Source organism: Camellia sinensis, chromosome 6 (assembly GCF_055761805.1).
Source record: "Camellia sinensis isolate YWXY chromosome 6, ASM5576180v1, whole genome shotgun sequence".
Taxonomy (NCBI): domain Eukaryota; kingdom Viridiplantae; phylum Streptophyta; class Magnoliopsida; order Ericales; family Theaceae; genus Camellia; species Camellia sinensis.
Genome location: NC_138966.1, coordinates 145,788,865 through 145,810,568, shown reverse-complemented (window position 1 = coordinate 145,810,568; position 21,704 = coordinate 145,788,865). Strand labels below are relative to the sequence as shown.

Sequence of the window (21,704 nt, the reverse complement as noted above, 5' to 3'; positions counted from 1 at the left end):
TAGAACAAACATATCCAGAGTAATACAACTACAATTCTGCAAGATTCATGGGATTTTCCCTTTCTACTTTCAACTAAATTTTGCTGTTATTTCACATTGATTGGGGGTTTCTTTCCAAGTCACTTTCAGGGCTACTTCTTGTCAGACTTTGTTGTTTTTATTTTTTATTTTTGGTAAGACGTTGGGAACAAAACAGATATCTCTTACCGAGAAATATGATTCGATAAACATTTCAACAAGCTGCAGAATACATTTATTCATAAGCATATAAAGTTGGTTGAAGTTATTAATTAATATATAGTAAACATTAAACAATTACACAAACAAACATATGGAACTATATAATAGGCATCGATTATATACATATAGGTTTTAAATATTGTTGTTATGTATCGAGATTTGGGACTTTCGATACTGTTATTTATTAATATATCAGCCAATACTGTTTGATATTAGTCGATAGGTAACCATATCACTGATATCGATATATATGCCGACACATTATTTAAAACCACAATATATATAGACAGATTTAGTTAGGAAGCCAGACAATATTATCTTCAGGAAGAATATGGCAAATAGGGACAGTTCCTGGTTTGACGTTGAGCATTTGAAAAGCCTCGAAGTTGGGACTCCAGGCTGCCGTATCTGTATGACACACCGCCACACCTTTCGCTTTTGTCCCACCATCCTCCGCACCTTCCAATGAAACCATATACACTTTGGTCGAGTGCACGTTGTGGCAGGAAAACACCGCATATGGATACTTGAGCATATGACACACTGCCACTTCACCACCACCAATCTTCTTGAATCCCACAACACTATACTTCCTCAATTGAGTCTCTTTTTCCAACTCTGTCGACAATGCCTTGACTCTTTTGCCAAGCACGGAAGTGCAGAAATCAATCATCGACTCTAATGAAGTTGCACAATATTTCTGCTCTCCTTTAAAGGCAGGCATCTCTGTGCAAACTTCGATTGTTTTTTTCATAATCTTGGCTTCTGCTGAATTGGGTTTCACAGAAAACCGGTTCAGAATTTTAGGAAACTCGTTGGATGAAAAGGGCATCGACTGAGCAACTGTTCGAGGTAAGAATGTTACTCCATTTGCTTCTTTAGAGAGGTCCAAGTTCATCTCTGTGCCTTGTTTGATGTCCTCCTCCAAGAAATATATTGTTTCGTTGGGGTTATAATGTAGTTGACGATTAATGTTGGCTTCTGCAAAAGTTTTTTCAATAAAAAAAATTAAAAAAGACAAGATAAATTCGTTTCTGTGTTGAATTTAATTAGAAAGGCCTTTTACATTAATTAAGAAAAATGATTTTCTTGTGTTTAAGCCAGCCTGAAGGATTTTATTGAGTTGATTTGTATGATTAGGATCTACTTTGTGAAAGCTCAACAAGGCTTGGAATTTCATGATTAATTGAAAAGGAGGTATAGTTGTCTACCAGTTGGGTGTCCTTTATGTTATAAAATCTTAATATCAGGGACTTTAAAAAAAAAATCCCCATTTTTTTATTCAAAATTTGAATATATAGTATTTTACTATTCAAAAATTGAATATATATAGTATTTTTTCATATATAGTATTTTATTTTCTTCTCTAAATATTTCCTTCCAAAATTTACTATTCAAAATTATGTAAATTAACAAAGTTAATTAATGTTTGTTCATTAAAATTAACAAATCTTCATAATGTTGGTGATGAATTCAGACTCTCCAACCAGTAACTAACAAATTATATAATTTTTTGTTCATTAATAAATTTTTAATTTTTAATTTTTTGTTAAATATATTTAATATTACACTCATTTTAAAGGTATGGTTTCAATATTTTGAATGATTAATTTTATATTTCGAAAGTTATTTTGAAATAAAATTTTAATTAAATAAAGTCACTACATTTGTCTAATCTTTTTTTTTTTCTCCAATGAACAACCTACACATAAAAACTTAGAAATTAAACATTAATTATCAGAGTGAGACGTGATGGATTTCATAAATCCAATTGAACTGTTGAGTCTACAAATATGAATTTGAGACAATAATAGTGTAAAAAAATAAAATAAAAGATATTTGAGTGTTTTATTTATAATGTAGTTGATGATCCTCACCAGCAAAATAAATAATCGCTTTTGCATCCTCATCCCATCCGCCCACGTTGTAAATAATCGCTCTTGCATCCTTATCCCCTTTGCCCACGTTGTAAATAATTGCTCTCGCATCCTTATCCTCTCTGCCCACGTTGTAAATAATCGCTCTTGCATCCTTATCTTCTCTGCGCACGTTGGCTTCTGCAAAAGTTTTTTCAATAATAAAAAAAAAAAACAAAAAACAAATAAAACATATAAATTCAAGATCCATATACTCAAAAGTAAAATTGATGAATTCATCATTTGTAGGGTTTTTTTTTCTTTGAATTGCTAGACTCTCAATTTAAAATTTTAATTTTTACACATAAGAAAGTTGAGTTTTATATAATTAAGTTTGTGAGAAATTAAAGATTCACAGTAACTTAACATGTGACAATCTTATTACTTGAGTTAAAATTTTGGTTTTATATAAAGATGTTTTGAGTGTTTGTGTTCATAATTTTCACCCTTTTTAACCGTATTATTACTAGAGGTGTTTTTTTTTTTTTTTTTTTTTAAATTGTAAACTTTATATGTTAGAATTTTCTCTTATAGTATATGTGATACTATCTTCATGTTGTACCATACTACCATGAAACTAGTACGTTTTTGGCTAGTTTTGACTTGCTTCTTTTTATAATGTTATTAGACTAATGACTTTTATCATATTGGCTCTTTCATCTTATTTTTCTTTCATTTTTTTTTTCTTTTGTTATCTTCTCATGTAGTAAATAGTTTTATCACTTTCGATTTGTTATTTCTTGATTTATATCTTGTATTTACATATTTTAGATGATCTACTTTGTGAAAGCTCAACAAGGCCAGGAATTTCATGATTAATTGAAAATGAGGTATAGGTTGTCTACCAGCATCCCCAACCCAATATTTTCAACCAGAGGATGAAAATAAATTTTTTTATTCAAAAATTGAATATATAGTATTTTACTATTCAAAAATTGAATATATAGTATTTTTTCATATATAGTATTTTATTTTCTTCTCTAAATATTTCCTTCCAAAATTAACTATTCAAAATTATGTAAATTAACAAAATTAATAAATGTTTGTTCATTAAAATTAACAAATCTTCATAATGGTGCTGATGAATTCAGACACTCCAACCAGTAACTAATAAATTATATAATTTTTTGTTCATTAATAAATGTTTAATTTTTAATTTTTTGTTAAATGTATTTAATATTACACTCATTTTAAAGGCATGGTTTCAATATTTCGAATGATAAAATTAATATTTCAAGGTTGTTTTGAAATAAAATTTTAACTAAATAAAGTCACTACATTTGTCTAATATATATTTTTTTTCAATAAACAACCTACACGTAAAACTTAGAAATTAAACAGATCAAATTATCAGAATGAGACAAGTGGTGGATTTCATAAACCCAATTGAACTGTTGAGTCTACAAATATGAATTTTAGACAATAATAGTGTAAAAAAATAAATTAAAAGATATTTACGTGTTTTATTTATAATGTAGTTGATGATCCTCACCAGCAAAATAGATAATCGCTCTTGCATCCTTATCTTCTCTGTCCACATTGTAAATAATCGCTCTTGCATCCTTATCTTCTCTGCCCACATTATAAATAATCGCTCTTGCATCCTTATTCCCTTTGCCTATGTTGTAAATAATCGCTCTTGCATCCTTATCCCCTCCGTGCATGTTGGCTTCTGCAAAAGTTTTTTCAATAAAAGCAAAAAACAAATAAAACATATAAATTCAAGATCCATATACTCAGAAGTCAAATTGATGAATTCATCATTTGTATTTTTCTTTGAATTGCTAGAGACTCTCAATTTAAAATTTTAATTTTCACACATAAGAAAGTTAGGTTTTATATAATTAAGTTTGTGAGAAATCAAAGATTGGCACGTAACTTGACATGTGACAATCTTATTATTTATTTGAGTTAAAATTTTGGTTTTATATAAAGATATTCGAGTGTTTGTGTTCATCATTTTCACCCTTTTTAACCGTATTAGTAGTAGAGATTTTTTTTTTTTTTTTATAAAAACTAAAATAAAATAAAATAAAAACTGTAAACTTATATGTTAGAATTTTCTCTTATAGTATGTGATACTATCTTCATGTTGTAGCATACTACCATGAAACTAGTACGTTTTTAGCTAGTTTTGACTTGCTTCTTTTTATAATGTTATTAGACTAATGACTTTTATCATATTGGCTCTTTCATCTTATTTTACTTTAATTTTTTTTTTCTTTTTTTTGTTGTTGATGTCTTCTCATGTAGTAAATAGTTTTATCACTTTCGATTTGTTATTTCTTGATTTATATCTTGTATTTACATGTTTTACATCTATTTTTAGTTTAATTATCAAATAAGAATTATGTTAAATAAAAACTATCCATATGGTTAGACTAACAAATTTCCATCTAGACTAAATAAAAATTATCTTCGAATAATAGTGTTTATCATTGAGATCTATAACCAAGTGAGGACTTCTAAAAGTAATAAAACCCTTCTTGGATCTTTAGTTTCTTTGAAACATTGTTAATCCACTTGGGAAGAATGGCAAACTTGAATGTCCACGAAGGCTCAACAAGGCTTGAAATTTCATGATTAGTTAAAAAAGCAAGGAAATTGTCCCTAGTCCACATTTGTGAATGGTCTAATTAGGTCAGATGATCCAATCATTTTATTTGTAGGTCATTCTATATAGATCATTAAAAAATAAGATTAATTACTCACATGTCCTGTTACAAGGACTTGTGTAGTATTAAGTTTCATAAGTAGTTGTATAGACCAAAAATCCTAAAAACTAATAAATAGTGATGTTTTTCTAAATCTGTCGCTAAAAAATGTTTACTAGTGAGGTTTTCGCAATAAAATTTTTAAATTGTCGTTAAAATTAACAATTAATGACACTTTTAATACAAAACGTTGCTAAAAAAATAAAAAATAGGAGTTTGTTTTAGTAATTAAAAGTTAATAGAACTTTTTAGTGTATGAAAAAGTCAAGAGAGCTTATTGGTGAACCCTTGTTCCTACTCCCGTTTGGAAAGATGGTTTTGGCTATTTTAGCCACAAAAGATAAAATAAGCTATTTTAGCCACAACAAATAAAATATCACATCCAACCCATAATTATTACACTCTTTTCTTACAAAAAAAGACAAAAAAACCAAAAAGTCAAAAAAGTCCTTCCCAAACCAAGCTTTTTAGTCCATGCTAAAATAGCCAAAAAAGTTAAAAAGCCAAAAAGCCAACACACTTCCCAAACAAAACTATCCCCCTTAGAAAATAAATATATATGTTGCTTTGGTAGACATAGTCATATTATTTCGTCATATTTGCCTTACAAAAATTAACGATCTATTTGTAAAATTATACTTATTATCTATTTCTTTGAAGGCAAATATGATGAAAAAAAAAGTCACTACAAATATGAACCCATGAATGACGCATAAAAATCTCTAAATTAAACAGATCAAATTATTAGAGTGAGACACGTGGTGGATTTCATGAACCCAGTTGAATTGCCAAGCCTACAAATATGAATTGAAGACAATAATAAAAAGAAAATGGTTTTTCAAAAAATAAGTAAATACTAAAAGATATTTGAGTGTTTGATGATGTAGTTGATGATCCTCACTAACAAAATAAGGCGCACGTTGGCTTCTGCAAAAGTTTTTTCAAAATATATATATATATATACTCAAAAGTCAAATTGATGAATTCATCATTTGTTGGTTTTTTTTTTTTTAAAAAAAAATTGCTAGAGACTTTCAATTTATTTATTTTTTATTTTTTCACAATTATATAGTAAAAAATTTGAGTTTCATATAATTAAGTTTGTGGAAATAAAAAATTGACATGTGACAGTCTTTTTATTTGAGTTAAAATTTTGGAATCTTTTGAAAAATGACTTTTTAAGTTATTTTTTGACATTTTAACTAAAATATGAGGTGAAAAAATTAATATATTAAGGAATGATTTTTTTTTTTTTTTTAAACTTTTAAGAAAGAGTTGTGTAAAAAGTAAGGTGAGCATTTTTATTTTTTATATGAATTGAATTTTTTTTTAATTTTTAAATTTTTTAACTAAAATTTTTGATTGCAAAACAAATCCTTATTATCAGTTGAATTCTGAAATTCATGAAGATATATCGAAAATAGGATTTATATCTCAAAATCATGTCTCAATAAGCATGATTAGTATGAACTCAAAATTAAACAGATCAAATTATCAGAGTAATAGACATGGTGGATTTCACGAACCCAATTGAACTGCTAAGCCAACAAATATGAACTGGAGAGCGTAATAAAGGGAAAATGGTTATAAAAAAGAATCTAAAAACTAAAAGATATTTGAGTGTTTGAGTTATAATATATGATGATCCTCACCAGCAAAATCAATATGCCCTACAGCAGCCTTATCACTTCTGCGCAAGTTGGCTTCTGCAAAAGTTTTTTCAAAAAATATATATGAACTCAAGATCATATACTCAAAGTCAAATTGATGAATTCATCAGTTGTTGTTTTTTTTTTTTTAAAACTGCTACAACAGACTTTCAATTTAAAATTTTTAATTTTTTCACGATGATATAGTAAGACAGTTGAGTTTTTATATAATTAAATTTGTAAGAAATAAAAAATTGACATGTAACTTAATATGCGACAATCTTTTCACTTGAGTTAAAATTTTGAGATCGTTAGAAAAATGACTTTTTAAGTAATTTTTTAACTTTTTAACTAAAATATTTCACTTGAGTTAAAATTTTGAGATCGTTAGAAAAATGACTTTTTAAGTAATTTTTTAACTTTTTAACTAAAATAATATGAAGTGAAAGGTGAAAGGTGAAAGGTGAAAGGTAAGGTGAATGGAAAGGATTTTAACTAAAATTTTGAGATCGTTTGAGAAATGATTTTTTTTACTTTTTACGAAAAAATGTGTAAAAGGTGAAATGAAGTATTTCTTTAAATTTTTTTGTATGAATTGATTTTTTTTTTAAATTTTTTTGACTTTTTAACTAAAATTTTTAATTGTCAAACCACCCCTTATTATCAGTTGAATTCTGAAATTTATGAAGATAAATAGAAGATAAGATTTATATCTCAAAATCATGATTAGTATTAACTCAAAATTGTAGGGAAGAGGAGAGGAACCCTGTGGTAGAAGATTCTTGACAGCCTGGGGCATGGGAGTGTTTGGCAACACCGAGTGCCAGTAAGCTTGGGGAGACAGAGCTGCATGGCTTGCCACATGTGTCAGCTGAGGCAAAATAAAAACTTTATCAATAATGCTACAAATTAAAAAATTTATTCAGAAATATCATTGTGTGGTTGAGATTCATCTAAGCCATGAATCTAATCAAATCTCAACCATACACTAGTGTTCTAGACAGTTTTCATGGCAAATTTTTTTGGGTCCTTAGCTTTACTGAACTTATATTAGCCTGTCATATAATATGTTTGATGAAAATCAAATAAGTGGTGGAAATGAAAATGGTGAAAAGTGAAGTGAAAGAAAAAAAAATATTGTATGAATTTGATTAAGATAAAAAATTTGCAAGGAAAAAATGAGAAAATAAAAATTCTAATTATAAGTACGTACTTTCATTATAATTTTTTTTTTTTTTTTTTTTGTATTTTCTTGTGTTTTTTTTGTAACAAACTATAAGTTTCGTAGTTACTATGTTATTATGAATTGTGAAAGAAAATTGCAATCAGAAATTAAAAATATCATTCTCTCAACTTTTAAATAGTCCATTTTCTTCAATTTATTTAATTTATCCGTATTTTATAAATTGTAAATAATAGTTGCAATAAACACTCTAACATAAATTTTTTAAATAAAAAAAATTATAATCAGCCGTATAATAAATTGTATTATAACCATTACGTTTGCCAAATTTAAAGTTCACTGTGAATCAAAAAACTAATCCATATTTTATTAGAATTTCATACATACACATAGATATACATATGGTTGCCACTGTTCTCGACAAAAATTTTGGGTTAGTAAGAGTGTGAAAATGAAAATTCTACTCAAACACTCCAAACCTAGCTACTACTCATGTAAAAGAATTTTCTGTATATAGAATATTGCATATTTAGAAAATTATTAAAAGTTATCTAGAAAAACAAATTAATAGTCTACATTTATTATGAGTGCGACTCTCATTGCACTAACTATATATTTATAATAAACATTCATTTTTGGAGTAAGATTCAGAATAAATTTTCATAATCCATAGTATTTTTATTCCGTCCATCTTTGTATAAGAAATGAATACAAAATTTTGAGCAAATGCTTTGTTTGATTTCAGGAATTTGCAAATTTAAATACTCACAGAAATCACTGTGAAGATGGAGAGGAGAAGGAGATGAAACTCCATTAAAGTTGACAATCTTTGACGGAACTACGAAATGTAAGAGAGAGGTTTCGATGGAAACTAGATAAATAGGTTGCATTATTTATAGGGAAACTAGACCATAGGTACTTTAGAGCATCCCCAAGAATTTAGTAAAAATGATATCTAATTTATTTATTAAATTTGTATCAAATCAAGCTTTCATTAAATATGTCATCAAATTTTCAACAATATATTTTTGATTAAAATTTGATAAAATTGTTAAAAGATTGAAGGATTGAAGATCAATTTTTTCTACCATAATTGATTAAAGGAGATTTTTGAAATTTATATATGTTTAAAAATATCTAATTCTCATCGTTGGAATGAATTATATCAAATCAAGTTTTTGATCTAAATTGTTAAATAAATTTGAATAAAAAAATAACCAAAAAATGAAAAGTTGAAGGTGCTCTTAGAGGTGCTTATTGTATGCACCTTGATAAATATTTTTAGTGAATGTTATGAATCTATGCAATTTTTCACAATAATTTCTGATTTTTAAAGTGAAGTTATAACAATGTGTGATACAGTTAGTTTTTTTTTGGGTGTGGAGTGTTATACTTTCTTCATTGAAATGTTACTTTGCAATATTATATTTCAAATTATTTTCAAGAAAAAAATAATATTTTCATAAAAATATGTAATTGTATCACAAATAATTATAATCTTGCTTCAGAAATCACAAGTTGTCATAATTCTATTAGAAGATTGTATAACATTTGCCACAAAGATTTTATTGAAAAAATGCGTAGGGTTAGTTTGGGATGTAGATTGATTTTTTAGCTTTTTAGTTATTTTAGTCAAGGGTGAAAATAGCCTTGTTTAGAATGAACTTTTTAGCTGCTACACTCTCAATGCACGCAAGACCCACCTAAGTCTAATAAAAAAAATGAGTTTGGTGAGTCTTTCGTGCATTGGGAGTGTAGCAGCATGGGTGAATAAAAGATTGTACATTGGGATGGGTGAATAGAAGATTGTGCATTGGGAATGTAGCAGCATGGGAGTGTAGAAGTGTTGTTTTGCGTGCATTGGGAGTATAGCAACATGGGTGAATAAAAGATTGTAACATGGGTGAATAAAAGATTGTGCATTGGGAGTGTAGCAGCATGAGTGTAGCAGCATCGGAGTGTAGAAGTGTTGTTTGGCGTGGGCCTTGGGCTGTTGGAAAGATTCTAGTTTGGGTAGTGTGGGCATTGGGAGTGTAGCAGTATGGGTGAATAAAATATTCGGATTGAATAGTAGTGTGTGGTTTGTTGATTTTGTAAGGAATGCAGGAGTAGCTTGGGTGTTTTGTTGTTGGTTTTTGGTTTTGGGTTGTGTGGATTGATTTTGTAGGGACTCATGTATTTTATTTTCTAGTTAAGTCTTTTTTAACTGTTTGTTTAAAAAAAAAATCATGAGGCCAATGGGTTGGTTGTATGGATGCGAGTAGCAGTAGTAGGGGTAATTTATACTTTCCGAATCTCTCTCGATGCATGTCATCTTCTTGTACTTTTAATTTCACGCTGTTAATGAAAATTTTCTTTGCTGATCAAAAACAAAAAAAAAAAAGAGAAAAAAAAGTCAATCTCAAATGAGTTTTTAATCGAGTAAACACGAATCAAACTCAAATTATGTTTGGGATGTTGGTTTGAGGTTATTTTAGCTACAAAAAGGTAAAATAGACTAAAAAGTGATTGAGACAAAATGTCATATTCAAATCATAATTATTTCATTTTTTCTCTCAAAAAAGTCAAAAAACCCATCATAAACGAGACTTTTTAACCCCAAAGTAAAATAGCCAAAAAACTAAAAAGTTAAAAAGCCAACCCACATCCCAAAGGAAGGTTCAATATATTATTTAAGCTCGATTTAAAAACTTAACGAATTTTAAAATATATTCAAATTTGACTTCTGTACGTAAGAAGCTACTTTTGAATGAACTTTTAATAAATGGAATACAAATTAAAGCTCAATTTGGGAACTTAACTAAAAGTCAAAAACCAATTTTTAATTTATTTTGAGTCACATAATCTCTTTACTTTTTTTTTTTACACATTTTTTCAAAAAAAATTAAAAAAAAAATCAAAAAATTAACTTTTAACTAACTTTTCAAAACAACCCTAAGATTTTATTTGGAAATTACAAATAAACACATTCTCCCTACATCCAACACCCAATGTGAAGAGGCCTGTCTCGGACCCTATTGGAAATGATTCTTTGTCATTTATCATAAAGCTACACAACCCTAATTGGATAAACACCGAGCCATGTAGAAAAATTATTAGGTAATCTTAGAAGACTATGTATTTATAATTTTTTTATTAATTATCATATATAATGTTTTTTTTAGTTTTTCAATCACCAGTATAAAATTATAAATTTTATCTTTTCCATCAATCATAATATCTCTAGAATGCCACATGATCATACCGTAAGAACACCCTTAATAATGCTCAATTTGATTTATTAGAGTGAGATTTAGGTTATTGGCTTTAAAAACTTACAATAAATTATAAATCTATTTGGTAAAATTTTTAATAATTTGTAAAAATATTAAACATGTTTGATTAAATAAGCCATTATATATATTTTTTTTGTTGTGTAAATATCCAGAATGCTCTCAAAATTTATAATTATGACAAAAAAGATAGAGTTTTATGTCCATACATATTTAAGAGTTCGAAATTTTTTTTAAAAAAAGTTACAAATTGTGAAAAAGTTAACTACTTTAATTTAAAATTACAACCAAATGTCATTAATTGGCTTTTTAAAACAAAATAAACTAAATTAGTTGACTTATAAATATTATTAAAAGTGATATATATATATATATATATATATATATATTATAGCTTATATGATAAATAAGTTAGACTTTAATAGGACATATAGTTTATATGATAAAAAGAAAAAAAAATGATATATATATATATATATATTCTTATAATTTGTAACTTTATAAACGTACTATAATGAGTTGGATGAGACTTGAACATGACCTTTAATTGGACACATTTTTATCAATTAAATATAATTTTAATTTAAAATCAAATTTATATTTTATAAATTAACAAGCACACCACTAGCACAAAATATATATTTTGTAAATCTATATCAGTCTTTGTCTCCTTGTGTCCTTTCCTATATCACTAATCCTTATCTCGTCTCCTTTCCTTTCCTTTCCTTTCCTTATGTCTTTTTCTTAAAAAGCGGCAATGTAATGAATAGTATTTTTGTAATATACGGAAATTATCTTATAAAATCACGTACATTCGTATAAATATATACTAGTGGTTACCTGTGCGATGTACAAGTTTTTAGAAAATCAATAATTATTAAAAAAAATTTGCTATTTATTTATATTTCTTAACATTTTTATTTGGTTTGTATATATAAATCTTACTTCACATCATTAAAAATATTTAATATTTCACATTATTGAAAATTTTAAAAAACTATCATACATTAGTAAATCATCACATATATAATAGCTAATTTATCTAATAATTATTTCAGACAATCAAAAATAGAGTAATAAAGGCATATTATAATTAATCAAAATGACTAATATATTAAATTCAAGTAACACTAATTTTGCTTAATCAATAGCAGATATTACAATAATCATCTCATATAATATAATAAATTAAAATAAAATTAATTTTAATTCCCACTATATTTAGTTAGTAGTTAAAATTTTTTACATGCTATTTGTTTTTTCGTTATATTGATTCATTAAACACAAATAAGTTTGGAATGATCATAAAAAAAAATTTAAAAAAATGTTTGAAAATGCATTATACTTGAATTGATAAACATAAAGAATATAAATATTTAAATTATTCAAAAAAAAAATTAACATTTTAAATATGAGATATCTTCCATTTGCTCAAACTCTGAATCTAAATAAATAAATAAAAAATTTAAACAAAGAAGAAATTTGTGGTTTAGTTCTCAAAGGAAATGAGTTACTAAAAATAAATTTAATCATGAATTATTTCAATAGGATAATCAACAATAAAAAATCAACTGATGAATACATTTAAAGTATAACCCATATCCAATAAATTTTGATGTGTTCTTCATTTTCAATCTAACATCTACACAAAAAAAAATAAAAATAAACACAAATAATCAATAAGTGGGAGAGTCACAAATTGATAATTGTAGTGCTTTTATAAATATAAAAAAAGAATAAAATCTCAATTAAATGACACATTATTAACAAAAAGAAAGAAATAAGGAAAAATACAGATTGCAACCAAATTTTTTTTAAAAAAAATAATAATATTCATTTATATTAACTCACTTTCTTACAAATGCAAAAACTCATGCAAGTACACATTTCAAATGTAAAGCAAATATTTAAGATTTTTAGGCACCGAAAAGGGATCAGAAATGGCTCAATGTTAATTGTTTTCTCCCCAATTTTCTATTCATGGTTTCTTTTGCAGGAACTTGTTTTTATATTAAAAAAATTATGCTTAAACAAAACATATATATGGAATTCTATCATGTTTAAAATTTGTATGGATAAGTAATTGATGATTTTAAAAGATAAAATATTAAGTTCTACTTAAAGATAAACTTTAAAAATATTAAGTTGGAATATATAAAAATTCTATAATAAACTAACAAAAGATAAATATAGATCGTTAAAAAAATTATCATCTTTTTGGGATATTTATATCCCAATCTTATTCTTTTTTTTATTTAAATATTTTGTTATCTTTTATTTGAATTTTCATTAAATAGTTATATTTTTATTTTTGTATATTTTTTCATCTATATTTATTTGTTATTCATATTTACATAATTATCTTTTTATTTTAAAAATCATTTGACTCATAATATTTTTTTATTTAATTTTTTTTTAATTGTTCATATATAAATAGTTAACTTTTTATTTTTATAATTAATTGACTCGTAATTTTTTTCTATGATAAAATATTAAGTTCCACTTAAAGATAAACTTTAAAAAGATTAAGTTGAAATATATAGAAATTCTATAACAAACTAACAAATAATAAATATAGATCGTTAAAAAAATTATCATCTTTTTGAATATTTACATCCCAATCTTATTCTTTTTTTTATTTAAATATTTTGTTATCATTTATTTGAATTTTCATTAAATAGTTATATTTTAATTTTTGTATATTTTTTCATCTATATTTATTTGTCATTCATATATACATAATTACCTTTTTATTTTAAAAATCATTTTGACTCGTAATTTTTTTTATTTAAATTTTTTTTAATTGTTCATATATAAATAGTTAACTTTTTATTTTTATAATTAATTGACTCATAATGTTTTTTATTTAGTTATTTTTTTTATCTTTTATTTGACTTTTTATATTATTTTGTAGTTGAAATTTGAATAGTTATCTTTTTATTTTTTTTATTTTATATTTTATCTCTACCTCTTTATTGTTCATATTTAAATATTTATCATTTTATTTAAATATATATAATCCTTTTAGCTTTTGAGATTTAGATAATTGACAAATGATTAAAAATTAGGAAAAGTGAGAGAGGAGACTTGAGAAGTGACACGTAGGAGAGAGAATCCATAAGAATTTAGTATTAAGAGTTTGGAAAATTCTCATACTCCACTACATTTATTTATATATATAGTATATATATATATATATATATATAGTATAGATAAATAGTGTAAAATTTTACAAATATATGTAAATTTTACATTTTACGTATATTTGTGAGAATTTATTTGATTTTGTAAAATAACTTAAATTTTTTGAGTTAAAATAATCAATAAAAATAAAATAGACTAAAATAGTCAATCATATAAAATGTCACATCAAAATTATAATTATTTTATTTTTTCTCTTATAACTACCAAATCAACTAAAAAAAAAAAAATCTAACTATATTCTTAAACATAACTTTTTTAATTAGAACAAAATAACCAAAAAAAAAAAAAAAAAAAATTCAAAAAACTAACTAGCCAACTGCCCAGACGAACTCTAATGCAAAGAGAGTATAAAAGGATTAATCTGAGGGTCTGAGCAAAATTAAGGAAAATGACTTTTTAATTATCTTCCAATTTTCTTGTGTGGGTGACTACGTGTTATTCACATAATACGCGATAATTTGGCTAAAAAAAAAAAAAAAAACACCTTAAATTACATCATCATTGTCATCAGCTATCACAAATCACAAACAGTCGGCAGCACCACCTCCCGACAAAAAAAATCCTACCTACTTCAATTATTCGGTTTTTATAAATTTTATGCCACCATTATTGTCTACCATTAAGTGAAAATTATTGATGAGATTAAAAATTTTATTCAAAATTTCAATCATTCGATTTTTATATATTTTATGTCAGCATTAATTGTTTTCTACTGTTAAGTGAAAATTATTGATGCTATTAAAAATTTTATTCAAAATTTCAATCATTCGATTTTTATATATTTCATGACAGCATTAATTGTTGTCTACTGTTAAGTGAAAATTATTGATGCGATTAAAAATTTTATTCAAAATTTCAATCATTCGATTTTTATATATTTTATGTCAGCATTAATTGTTGTCTACCGTTAAGTGAAAATTATTGATGCGATTAAATATTTTATTTAAAATTTCAATTATTCTATTTTTATAAATTTTATGACCCCATTAATTGTTGTTTACCATTAAGTGAAAATTATTGATGCGATTAAAATTTTTATTTAAAATTTCAATTACCCTTCAAATTATTATTAAAACATTAATTAGACTTCTAAGTATATATAAAAAATTTAAATTCAAATATTTACTAATAATTTTCATCTAAAAAGTGAGAAATAATAAAATTTGCAAAAAAACTATTTAAAAAATACAACTCATTTGAAATTGCCACTTTAGGCTTCAAATTACCTTGAGTTGGCTCTAGGGAAATTAATTAAGCCCAAAATTCTGATCCTACTCTCTCTTTCTTGATGCAATTTTGTGGGTGTTGATTTTTAATCTAACAACTAAATAGGAAACTTAGCTGGAGTGCACGTGATAGAATAGATTAAGCCAAGCACCTGCCAATAAGAAAATGAAAATACCGCGGTGGCTCATCCACCAGGGGCACTCCGACGATCAAATTATTTAATCTTATCTCTCAAATATATCAAACAAGTACTTAACTCACAAATTAAAGTATACTTTAGACCCACGAGGGTGCCTTACTTTTATAGTCATTAGTGCCCTCATCCCCTAAAAGTCTCACTTCATAGGACTCAAATACAATGCTTATCTCGGACTCTTAGTTAGATATGGATGAACTCTTTAGAAGCCTTATCCTTATCCAAACTAAGCGCATTACATATCTAAGACTCTTATCCTCTATCCAAACATCTTAGATTCAGGTATTACTGCACCATATCTCGGCAATACCGCAACCACCTTGGCGATCTAGCTCCCCCATGTGGCACCTCGGCCAACATCTTGGCAGCTCCTCGCTTACGTGGCACGATCCTCAAAATACATCCCCACAACTACCCCTAGGTTCTATTACCTTAGCAAACTAAGGTAGTAGAACTTACATCATCTAATTTTCTAAACATGCCAGATAAACAACATGCTTAGAGTTACTCTTCTGACCGAGATCATGACTCGTCGGCGTTAAGTAATCAAGACTCAGTGTCCACTTAGACATGTCCTGTCTTATTCAAATCCAACATCTCAACCAAGATCGCACTACTAGCTGAGATCATGATTCTGCTAGTTCAAAAATTTCAAGAGCCCCCACAGCGTATGAGTTGTCGTATATCATTATCCCAACCATTTCGTCCACGTGTCTTCATCCAATTGGTCCGTACCAAGTACACGTTAGTCACATTAACTTTGCTCACGCCGCCTAACGTCAGCATAGGCACGTCGTCCTAGGCAGTTACATCAAGTTTTGTTGCCTTGTCACATTTCAACAAAAACTTCTCTCTCTCTCTCTCTCTTTCCGTCTGTTCACTTTTGCAAACATGATCTCTCTTCCTTCTTAGTTTTTCTCTCTCTAAAATTCCCAAATCGCCATTTCCAAACCTTCAAAGTTCCTTTGCTATTGTTCCGTTCATCACCTCCGGCGAAGCATTCACCTGTCTTCTTCCGATTGAGTGCGTCATCTGACTTCGGCGAGTTTGATTCGGGCGTTTACTTTCTCTGTCTCGCACTATAAGTCTTTTATTTCTTTCACTTCAATCTCGATTCTCTACTATTTTTGAATTTATTTCCTTCTTGGATTGTTGTACATCATACACATTATGGCTGGACTTTCATTCGTGTATATATCCATGTTTAAACCTGCCATGCTCTAACTTATTCTCTGTTTTATTCTTTGTTCTTCATGTCTTTGCACATTGTTTTTCTGACCTTTGCACACTGGCACTGGATGTAATCATGAATCACTCAATGCTTTGAGTTTTTCTCTTTGTTTTTTTGTGTTCTTGAACTTTAATTACTGTGTTCTTGAACCTTTGAATTTGTCATGTTTTTTAGCCTTGTTTTTTCTGTCTTTTTTTGCTTGTTTCTAGATTCTCGCCTTTGATTCTTGCTTGTTTCCCTCAATCTTGCATATATTTAGGATTGAGATTTGCTAGAAACCATACTTAGGAAAACTAAAACAAGTTTGGCCTCTACCCCTCCCCCCTCCCAAAAAAAAAAAAAAAAAACTCTAGAATCCCTACCCTAGTGTTTGTTAGGGTTTTGCCGAGGTCATTAGAACCAAACCTGACATAATCCATTACTGTAACCCATTCTAGCCGAGATCATCGGAATGTTTAAGTGGAGGGTAGACTCGCCTAGTAAGTTAGATTATTTTCGTTAAGAGTTTGATATTCCAGCTGACGTCCATCTTAGGTTGACTGGGAAGGAGGATTCCATCATGTCTAGATACACGCCCTTCCCAGTTATCATGACTCAAACTCACCCCTATAGGTTTAGCGCTGTAACTGGCCAGTAATCCTAGGATTACCGAAGGCCTCTAAACAAATTAAACAGAATTAAGGGGCTAGCAGAAGTAATTATCAAAATTTATTGTCCATAGAGCTGTGCAGACATATATGAAACAGAAAATTTAAGACTTAATTTACATAATGATGTCAATTCATATACAGATAACTAAAATGGGCCTTAGCCCAATATATAGATAAACAAAAAGCCTTGTTCAGACTTAAACAGAAGAAAAACAAAAGACTTAAACTTTGTTCACAAAACTCGACCATTGGAAGCGTTTCGGAAACCTCATCGGGAGGCATGGTGGTTGGCCGACACAAAATGGATCTAGGCAGCAGCTTAGGCCTGTTCATGTGCCTGATTACCTACATACATAAATGATATAGTGAGTTAGAGCCTAGTGAATAATCTCATTATAAAGAGGTTAAATAAATGAGTTCTATAAATAGGAAAAACATTCTCATCACAAATGAAGCATTCTTCGAAGATGTATATATAGTATACATAAGGTTCATCAAACCTTTCAGAGTTCATTACATTTCATGGTATAACCCAATGGTATTGAACAGAACATTAGCAAAACGACCACAATAGACCAAGGACTAAGGCATAACGATCACAATTAATCGATTTAGGCATAACGATCACGATTGATTGACTTAGGCATAATAATCACAATGGATCGACTTAGGCAAAACGATCACAATTGATCGACTTAGACATAACGATCACAATGGTTTGACTTAGGCAAAACGATCACAATCGATCAACTTAGGCATAACGATCACAATGGATCGACATAGGCAAAAAGATCACAATCGATCGACTTAGGCATAATAATCACAATGGCAAAATGATCATAATTGATCGACTTAGGCATAACGATCACAATGGATTGACTTAAGCATAATGGAGATTTCCATAAATCAAAGCATGTGTTCATGGATGTCATATTCAATAATCAAAAGGGATCTCATTCATTCTCATCAAACAGAAGTTTTCAAAAAACTTGTAATATCATAATCACTTCGAAATTCCATAGCATAACTTAACATTTTAGAAAATACTTATCACGTTGGACATTTCGTAAACAAAACATCGATTTCATAAAACATCATATAACATAGCCATTTCAAAATGATTTATACAAAAATATCTTTACAAAGATATTACTCACATTGACTAGTTCGATATCATTTTACAACATTCGAACCTACACATTACACATAATTGTACACATGTTGAAACTCAACGTTCAATCTCAAATGAGTTTTAAATTGACTAAACACGAATCGAACTCAAATTACGTTTGGGATGTTGGTTTGAGGCTATTTTAACTATAAAAAGACAAAATATACTAAAAAACTAACAAGACAAAATGTCACATTCAAACCATAATCATTTCATTTTTTCTCTCAAAAAAATCAAAAAACTCATCCCAAACAAGACTTTTTAGCCCCAGACTAAAATAGTCAAAAAATTAAAAAGCTAAAAAGCTAACCCACATCCTAAACGAAGGCTTAATATATTATTTAAACTCGATTAAAAATTTAACGAATTTTAAAATATATCCAAATTTGACTTCCGTACGTAACAAGCTACTTTTGAATGAACTTTTAATAAATGGAATAAACAAGCTACTTTTGAATGAACTTTTAATAAATGGAATACAAATTAAGGGGTTGTTTGGGGTGTCCTAAATAAATACACTTTTTGTCTTTTTGAACTAAAAAGTTGAGAAAAAAAGATGGATGCTTGGGTTAACTTTTTGTCTTTTTACGAAAAAATGTGTAATAAAAAATTGTATAAATAAAGTGTATAGAGAAGAAAGTTGAGTAGGTTGTACGGCTGTCTTGCTGGGGCAACGTGTCTTACACAGCAAATTATTGTCTCATTCGGGGCAAAGTGTTTGGATAGTGATGGTCGGTTCGTGGGGGCCACCACAGGTCCATTTTAATAATCTGAACCGTTAAATATGTACAACTCGTCGAGTATTATATGCCTGTAAAAAATCATATTGATCAGATATTAATAGTTATATGATCAAAAGTTTTCTTTCAACAGTTAACTATCACACCATCCATTTTGTTTATAAAAAACTGATTTGATCATATAGTTAACGATATCTGATCAACGTGATTTTTTACAAGCATATAGTACTCGACAAGTTCTATATATTAAACGATTCGGATTATCAAAACGGAACCCTTAGTGGGCCCCCAAGGGCCCAACATTACCATCAAACTTTGTGACTTTACATATGTAATTTTTGTTTTTGCCCAAAAAATGTATGACCTGCCTTCCTGGGGCAGTATGGGTGACAGTGTAATTCAAACTTTTGTATTACAAAAATGTATAAAATATTTTTTTAATATTTTTCATTTGTGAATAGTAATGACTTTTCTGTGTTTTGTGTAACCTTTTGACTTTTTGTATTTTTTGAGACTTGTCAAACCTGGCCTAAAGCTCAATTTGGGAACTTAACTAAAAGTTAAAAGTCAACTTTTAACCCATTTTGAATCATATCACTCTTCTACTTGTTTTACATACTTTTTAAAAAAGATTAAAAAAATCAAAAAACTAATTTTTAACCAATTTTTCAAAACAATTCTAAGATTTTATTTGGAAATTAGAAATAAACTCATTCTTTCTGCATCCAACACCCAATGTGAAGAGGCCTGTCTCGGACCCTATTGGAAATGATTCTTTGTCATTTATCATAAAGCTACACAACCCTAATTGGACAAACACTGAGCCGTGTAGAAAAATTATTAGGTAATTTTGAAACACTGTATTCATAATTTTTTAAAAATTATCATACATCATTTTTTTTTCTATGTTTCTCAATCACCAATATAAAATCATAAACTCTATCTTCTCCATCAATCACAATATCTCTAGAATATTACATGACCATACTTCAGGAGCATCCAATACACTTGCCTTAATAATACTCAATTTGATTTATGAGAGTGAGATGTGATGGTAATTTTTTAAGTTTTTTCATTGAATGATTATTGGGGAAATACATATCTATGGGTATTAAAAAAATTCATATTAATGATAAATTTTACGGATTTTAATTATAAAGTATATAAAATTTTTCATGTATTAGTAATAATTTTTTAAAAGTACAACTAATTTGTATTTTTCCCATGATTATTCCCTTAAAATAGTAAAAGATAATTTTATTTGTAATGTATTTGTCATTATTTTTTTTAGTCTAATTAAACATGGGAATGAAAATTTTGATGAAAAGATCATTTGATTCTACTTCATTCTGGTGAACCGAATACTACCTAAGTCTCTGTTTGGCAAGATGGTTTTGAGGCTTTTTTGGCTATTTTAGCCACAAAAAATAAAATAGGCTATTTTAGCCATAACAAACAAAACATCACATCCAACCTATAATCATTACATTCTTCTCTCACAAAAAAAGTCAAAAAAGCCAAAAAGTCAAAAAGCCCTTCCCAAACCAAGCTTTTTAGCCCAGGCTAAAATAGCCAAAAAAGCCAAAAAGCCAAAAAGCCAACCTACTTCCCAAACCAAGCCTAAATTATATGTGTCATTTTAAATTTAACTCAATTCAACATCAAATCCGGTCTTAAACAAGCTTCTAAATTCTAAGTTTGTCTATTTAATCCAATAGATATGAACTATTTATTTTATTTTATTTTTTTGCCTTGAAAGACTACAATTTTTTTTAGACTATGTTAATAATTATTTAAATTTAAAATAATGATAAAATTGAATTCTAAAATAAATATGTTTTTTTAATAAATGTTCAAATTTAAGCATATATAGGTTTCGTTTAAGGTGTGAGTTGATTTTTTGACTTTTTGGCTATTTTAACCTGGGCTAAAAAGCCTCATTTGGGATAAGTTTCTTGACTTTTTTTTTTTAAATTTTTGTGAGAAAAAAATAAAATGATTATGGTTTAGATTTGACATTTTATCTTATTGGGCTAAAATGCCTATTCTATTTTTTTTTGTAATTATTTTAGCCAAAAAGCCCAAAAATCTTCTATACCAAACGAAGGCATATACTTTTCTTCTCTTTTATTATTATTTTTAGTTCATTTTGTAACTAAACTAGCGGTTGCCACACGTGATGCGTGTGCAATTCAAATAAATATAAATAAAATAAAGTATTTATCATATGTTGTGTGCTAGTTAAGTGGTAAAAGCCTTACTCATTTAACATAAGTCTAAGGTTCAAATTCCTTCCTCTTATCTATCTAAT

The 21,704-nt window shown here is 27.6% G+C and overlaps 1 protein-coding gene across 3 annotated transcripts in view; it reads right to left on the bottom strand.

Annotated features, from left to right (window-relative positions):
* Nucleotides 1-273: 273 nt before the first annotated feature.
* The window catches only part of LOC114267892 (BURP domain-containing protein 6), a 103,724-nt gene continuing 82,293 nt past the window's right edge, over nucleotides 274-21,704 (bottom strand). The window contains exons 1-6 of one of the 3 annotated variants that reach the window (XM_028208974.2): nucleotides 8,472-8,646; nucleotides 7,285-7,390; nucleotides 6,523-6,576; nucleotides 3,649-3,828; nucleotides 2,118-2,297; nucleotides 274-1,221 (exon numbers count right to left, since the gene is read on the bottom strand). In XM_028208974.2, the coding sequence (XP_028064775.2) occupies nucleotides 533-1,221; nucleotides 2,118-2,297; nucleotides 3,649-3,828; nucleotides 6,523-6,576; nucleotides 7,285-7,390; nucleotides 8,472-8,516 (1,254 nt within the window). In that variant the 5' untranslated portion in view covers nucleotides 8,517-8,646 and the 3' untranslated portion in view covers nucleotides 274-532. Of the gene's footprint in view, nucleotides 1,222-2,117; nucleotides 2,298-3,648; nucleotides 3,829-6,522; nucleotides 6,577-7,284; nucleotides 7,391-8,471; nucleotides 8,647-21,704 lie in introns of those variants that run through there. The other 2 variants (XM_082875021.1, XM_028208978.2) reach the window with 2 other exon arrangements.